Below are 7051 nucleotides of genomic sequence, written 5' to 3'. Positions count from 1 at the left end.
ATTTCAGGCAGGCAGCATTGGTGTTTCTTCGTGTATTGTTGGTTGCAGATTTGGAGCGTTCAGGCGGTATACGACTTCGTGAAATATCTTCGACGTTGTTATGGTGGATGCGCCACTAAATGATGGATGTTCATAATAAATACCTCCTGCAGCGACTTTATTGTCGTTATCATTTATATTCATGGGTCTAGTGATATACGGCTTGATTATATGCTGAATATATGGAATTAATGTCAAAAAATTCATTGTTGTTTTATTGATAATGAAATTTGACTTTCTCTAACGTGAAATCAATACAAGGAATATTTTGAAATAATTTGTTGCTCCGTTAGTTTCTCTGTTGCCCATCCCAGCAGTACATTTGAAAAATCGTTCAAGCAAAATTTGCAAGTCAACTTTTGAAATTTTGTGATATTTTCATCTTACAATCGAAATATTTTAGAAAAACTTTTAAATTATTTATTGAATGACATGAGTGCATGATTATCCAAAACCAGGGGGGGCAATGTGGGGCCAGGATTTTTTTTGAATTCATGTTTTTTTCTAATCATGAGGTATTTCAGGTGGGGCCAGCATTGCACGCCACTGAGTCAATAAATTAAAAAAAAATTGATGAATACCCACAAATATGGGCAGTACTACTTGCTTAGTAGTTCATATTTACTTTGAGTGACATTTGAAGAAGAGCACCTTGTTCTCGACCTTGTTATTATAGGGAGTAATAAAAAAAAAATTGATCAGATCAAAATTCTGATATGTTTCAAGTTGGCTCCTTTCCTCTAGTTATGTGGCTAATTCGTATATTCTGCCACATATTGTAGAAGAGACTCATTATTTATTTCTTGAAGGTTTCTTGGTCTAAATGTCGATATCACTCTTAATTGGTGGATTCATGTTGATAATATTTGTAGGAAGTTATGTAGTTCTTTTTATGTTATAAGAGCTTTGGAATATATTGCTTTTGAACTCATTATTAGGAGTATACTATTCTCTAGTGCACAGTGCATCCCATTTTGGGTGAGACAGCCAGGTTTCTCGCTTGTTATTTAAGATAGAGCCTTGCGGTTTTCACGTTCCTGTCTTACTTTTTTGTGAAACTCAAGTTGGTCTAATCAGATTTTGCATAACTGTTTCCGTTCAAGAGATACAGGGCGATTTTGGAAATTGATACTTTTCGGACCCCTTCTTTATCTCCGCAGTTATTAGAAATAATGCTGAGGTAAAAACTACGTCTGAATCAGAATTCTGCGTAGAATCCAGTGGCGTACTCAAAAATTATTTTCGGGGCATGGTTTTGAAGATTCAACACAAACCTATATTTTTTTAATGGAACATTCTATATATCATTACTTCGTTATTTTTTTCCCTTCAAAATGATGTATTATACGATGTAGGTAGGATGTTCAGAAATGTCAAAAAAAAACTAAAACATCAAATAATGATGATTTTTTGTTAATGAGCAATGGATTTCCCATATGAAAAAAAAATCAATTGGATCATTTTAATTTATGATTTTTATTTATCGTAGAGTGAGCAAACAAAAATAATACACTCATCACTAACATGAAAAACAAAACGTAGGTACCTACCTAATTGCAACAAATAAATAATACAAAAATTCATAAACATTGCATAATATCTTGCAGATTAAACTGTTCGAATTGCTGTCCATTTTCCCTAATACATATAATATACTACAGTAAAATATTCAACAGTCCCGAAGAACTTCGTGCATCAACAGAGGCAGTATTCCAGGATTTACAAAACCGCCCTTTTATAATATTCAATGCACTCAGGCGTATTGAAAAGTTTTGTCAATTATGTATTAGGGAAAATGGACAGTAATTTGAACAGTTTAATCTGTAAGATATTGTGCAATGTTTATGAATTTTTATATTATTTATTTGTTGCTATTAGGTTGGTACATACGTTTTGTTTTTCATGTTAGTGATGAGTGTATTATCTTACTCTACTATAAATAAAAATCACAAATGAAAATTATCCAATTGATTCTTTTTTATATATGAAATCCATTGCCCATTAACAAAAAACTCATCATTATTTGATGTTTTAGTGTTTTTTTTTAACATTTCTGAACATCCTACCTATATAGTATCATACATCATTTTGAAGGGAAACAAATAACGAATTCAACGAAGTGATGATATATAGGGTGTTCCATTAAAAAAATATAGGTTTGTGTTGAATCTTCAAAAGCATACCCCGAAAAAAAAATTTGAGTACGCCACTGGATTCTACGCAGAATTCTGATTCAGACGTAGTTTTTACCTCAGCATTTTTCCTAATAACTTCGGAGATAAAGGAGGGGTCCGAAAAGTATCAATTTCCAAAATCGTCCTGTATCTCTTGAACGGAAACAGTTATGCAAAATCTGATAAAACCAACTTGAGTTTCACAAAAAAGTAGGACAGGAACGTTAAAACCGCAAGGCTCTATCTTAAATAACAAGCGAGAAACCTGGCTGTCTCACCCAAAATGGGATGCACTGTACACTCACTTGAATCACAATGCGATTCTGTGGGTTGAATCGCCTGACATCAATTCGCTCTTTGTGCCACAAAAAAAAATTCATCTCATTTTCAATCTTTAACTAAGGGAGGCTTGTAAACCAGTGTTCACCAATTAAAGAATTCTTACCCTGTATATACATCTTGAAATCCCTGCTGTATATACTTTTGTTTTTATAGCAGAAATGAGTATTTAAGTTCAGTTATTGTCTGATTTAATTTTCTTTTTGGGTATAATTTTTCTTCTTTTTTATAGTTATTTATTGATGTATCTTATACAAATTTGTCAAAAATGGCGAATAAACTATATTATGCTTGGAAGACGAGGTGTATGTCATAAGGCCAAAATGATTCTCCCGGTGTCATCTACGCGACTTAGTTCTCGCGAGCATCAAATATCGGACATCCTATATATATATTTGATGAAATACAAAATTTTAAATATGTGGAAAAGTGATGAAAAATTGGGTTGACATAATACAGTACAGAACATACCAAAAAGTTGTGGTGATAATTTGTAGGCATTCACGGTTTGGCTTGATTTTCAAGCTACGTGGCTTGAACTTGACTCGATTTCAAGTCAAGCTCAAGTCAAGTAGTAGTTTTTCAATCTCAAGTCAAGTCATGTATTCATATCAAGATACTTGATTTTTAGCAGTTTTATTGTGTAGTGTCACATCAATAAAAAAAATGATGAAATGAGAAGAAACCTTGCAAAAAACACTCTCATTTATTAAACTTGTTGGATAAAAAATCGAAAAGATCAATTTCTTTGAAATAGAAACATAAATTAAATCACTATAAATCATATTTGTAAAACGTATAGGTAGCCATTTTTCAAATCCATTCTTCTAGGAATTCCGATTTCTTGAATGAACTATTATTTTAAATTCGAATACGCCCACGGCCAACACTAGTTAATTTGATCTGAAAAATTATCTGTGAAATTGAATAAATTTATTCAATACATAGGTACTTCTAGGAATTCGGATTTCTTGGAAAAATTAAAAAATGCTGCCCTCCAATATTTACCGCTTCGGCGAAATTCGTTTGGGTTTTTCCTGGAAAAAAATCCATTCTTTTTAGTTTTTCATGTGAATACATATATGTTAGTGTGCAATATTTTTTGAATAAATTCTATATATTTTTCTTGTTTTTGAATAAAAACATTAATTAATTTCAATGGTTTTTCAAACCTATATTTTCAATGTGGCTCCTGCTTTAAGTTTTCTGAAACTACCAAAATCTTCCAGTAGATTTCATAGAAATGTTAAAAAACTACTAATAAAGTCACAATGGCGAATGCTTCGGTCTCTAAGCGCTCGAGGAATCACCTTATTTAGTCTAAGCGCGCACGAGATTGCAGAAATATATGCCGTGCGACGCGTGCATATCAAGCTCAAGTTATATCAAGTAAAGCAATAAATATCTAAATTCAAGTCAAGTCAAGCTCAAGTATGTATTTTTCATCAGCTTGATTTTCAAGTTAAGTAGTTGGTTGAAATGTCAACTTACTTGATGAATACCTGGTCATTTGTCATCTTTTATACATAACGACACAATTAAACCTTTGAAATAAAAAAAAATATATCGTACTTTTTTTTAATTTTATCATCGGTATTGGAAAACCCATTATTTAATTTTATGAAACCTTTTGTTTCAATTATTTAGATTTAGAATAGAATCATATCGTAAAATTTGCATAATTTTTCTTTCATTCCACATACTGAAAGCGAAGTATACAGCTAAAATTAAAAAGTCGAGAATTGTTTATTAATCTGAATGCCATTTCTCGATTTCACATTGAAAGAGAGTGTGTTGAATGAAAGGTATTTGTCCCAATGAAGCATGACATAAAGGATATGAATATCCGGAAAATTAATTTTGAAATCAATTGCATAATGCAAATAATAGTAAACATCGATTGGGATTGAAAGGAAAGAAGGAAGTGTCCGAAAACGGGGGGAAATTCGGATTCGAGCTCCTTCGAACGGGAATTGCCCATAACGACCGAAAATTATAGCTCGTGCTGCCCCCTTTACCGTTAGCAAAAACGCATGAAAGGCCCGTACAGGCGCCAGATATATGCGAAAAAACTAGATGGCCTGTGAGCAGCACAGAAACAGTGAACCAGATTTAATTGTAATTCGTGCGCAGCAGGCTGCGGATTAATAACTAGTTTCGAGTTTTATATGCTTGAAAATTACATGCCTGTCTTTCCTGCGAATGCACTCCGTCAAATCTATTTTTCTATTTATAGATCGCTAATCACAATTAGATTAATCACGACAGTATTCGCTATCCACGGAGAAAGGAACGAGAGAAGAGCGTATCGAGAAAAAGAAGAAAAGTAGAGAACTGTCAGAGAATAATATAGGCTACGGTGACGTGAGACAGAGTCTTGTGGTCTCTGTCATGTCAAATGAAGGGTTTCACGGTAATCGGTTTCTTATTTTATTTTTTTTTGCGGTCTCATGATTATAATTAGCTAGTTGTTAACGTGATAGTAGATGAGATACAGACCTTTTAGCGTTTTGGATTTATTGGAAGTTCAGAATAATGAAAAATATTTTGCATCCTTATCGCACATCGATAAAGCACAGTATAGAGAATATACAGTAGTAACACTCTCAATAAAATGAACTGAAATTTTGTTCCAATCGAGAATTCGCGCATTCCTCCCAGCGCAGGAGGAAGCCATTAGGATCTTCATTCATTTCAGCGGGAATTCAAAAGTATATTAGAATTTTCGTAGATATCTTAAGATTTTCAGTAAGGAGAGTGGCTTTGGAAGTCATTTCTTCAGTATTATTAAATTTCATGTGCCAATGGTTAGTATATTTATTATAGTGACACTAGAAATGAGGACGTTTTCCATAATGTTGAAATGAAAAATATTTTAGAGGATACAATATACAATTTTTATGAGATAATTATCTCATTTTCAAAAGTATTTGAAAAAATTAAATTTAATTCTTTCACAATAAATATCAATGTCGAACATCAAAGTATAGAACAAATAGAAGGTAGTTCGAGCACGTGCACATAACTCAACTAAGAACTAACAAGAGAGTGCATAAACGCCACTGAATTCTTAGGTTTAGATCTTAGTCCTTAGTTCTTAGGTAGGGGAAATGTGTCTGAGATGGCATACTTTTTGAACTGGGTTTATACCTATTAATATAAATATCTTAAAAATAGGACCAGACGAAATTATAGTGCAATGTATAATCTATTCAATGGTTCATTCAAAATTTAAAATATTAACAAAATGAAATTGTAAAATAACAATCAAACAAGGTCTTCATATGCCATCTCACCTTCAACACTGTGGATGAGATGGCATAGGTACATGTTAAATTATGACCTAGGTACATGTTTCGCAAATACATTTTTTATTTTTTTTTGTCAACTCCTGCACATTCTGCATGACACCACTGGTCACATCCATTGCATTTGAGCCATATTTCTTTGGAACGAGATCGAGAAAATATGTCATTGCAGTATATACATGTCGTCATTTTCATCGCCATTCCCATTGAAAGGATCTTCTGTTGTATCATCACATTCAGTCATTCTGGAGATGGTTTTATGAATTTCACGTAATGCTTCTACCATTTCAAGAACACTTCAGAATTCATCCATCCATTTTCCTGAGAAAAACCTACAGCAGCTATCGGTCCATTGTCCATTAATTTATTTTTCATATTTTTCCTTGGAAAAATGATTGCTGGTGGAATGTAAGTCCCAACGGCATTCATACCGCAGACCACAGTGAAATGATGTCCTTTTTCAGCACTAGTCAGGACTCCCACCTGTTTTTGGCCGCGTATGGCAAAAATTTTAGTATTTTTCGAAGGTACTGTTGAAAATCCTGATCCGTCGACATTCCATATGTCGTTAGCCTTCAAATGATGCTTTTCCAGTACAACAGAAAGAAGGGCAAAATATTTTTGAATCTTCTGGTTGTTGAAAGCACTAGCTCTAGCGAATGAAGTTGATTCTGGAGTTCGAAGGCTTATACTAGGATTTCTATCCCGGAATCCTTTTAGCCAATCCCATCCTGCCATTTCCTTGACATGGGAAAATCTGGGGGAATTTTCTTTGCTTCCGCCACTTCATGAGCAAGCTTTCTGACGTTGGTTTTTAAATGCTCAACAATTTCCTTTTCTAAGGTTTCATCGAAAATAACTTTATGACCCCCCATGTAATTTTTCCTCTACCCTTCACTTTTAATTGCACGTCGCCTTAATGTGGTGCTAGACACATTTAACGTCTTTGAGGCTATCAACCAGCCCATTTTTTTTCCTGAACTGCCTTTATCGCTTCCTTCATATTCTCTTCGCTCCAGGAATGTCTTGTTGATTTTCGTTGATAACGCCCTATTCCTTGAAAAATCATAATTGAATTTTCTACTCGAAATGGAAACTTAACAAAGTTCCTGAGTGAGATGGCATACCTACGCCATCTCATCAGCATATCACGTATGCCAACTCACCCAGAAGCAAACACCAGCACTTTTT

At 33.6% G+C, this 7051-nt stretch overlaps 1 protein-coding gene across 1 annotated transcript; it reads right to left on the bottom strand.

Annotated features, from left to right (window-relative positions):
• Positions 1-6139: 6139 nt before the first annotated feature.
• On the bottom strand, positions 6140-6598 carry LOC123672901. The gene has a single exon (XM_045607238.1). The coding sequence runs from the start codon at positions 6596-6598 to the stop codon at positions 6140-6142; it is 459 nt and encodes a 152-aa protein (XP_045463194.1).
• Positions 6599-7051: the final 453 nt, after the last annotated feature.

This window comes from Harmonia axyridis, chromosome 1 (genome assembly GCF_914767665.1).
Source record: "Harmonia axyridis chromosome 1, icHarAxyr1.1, whole genome shotgun sequence".
NCBI classification, from domain to species: Eukaryota; Metazoa; Arthropoda; class Insecta; order Coleoptera; family Coccinellidae; genus Harmonia; species Harmonia axyridis.
The sequence above is the reverse complement of the archived record's forward strand: the minus strand, read 5'-3'. Positions and strand labels throughout refer to the sequence as shown.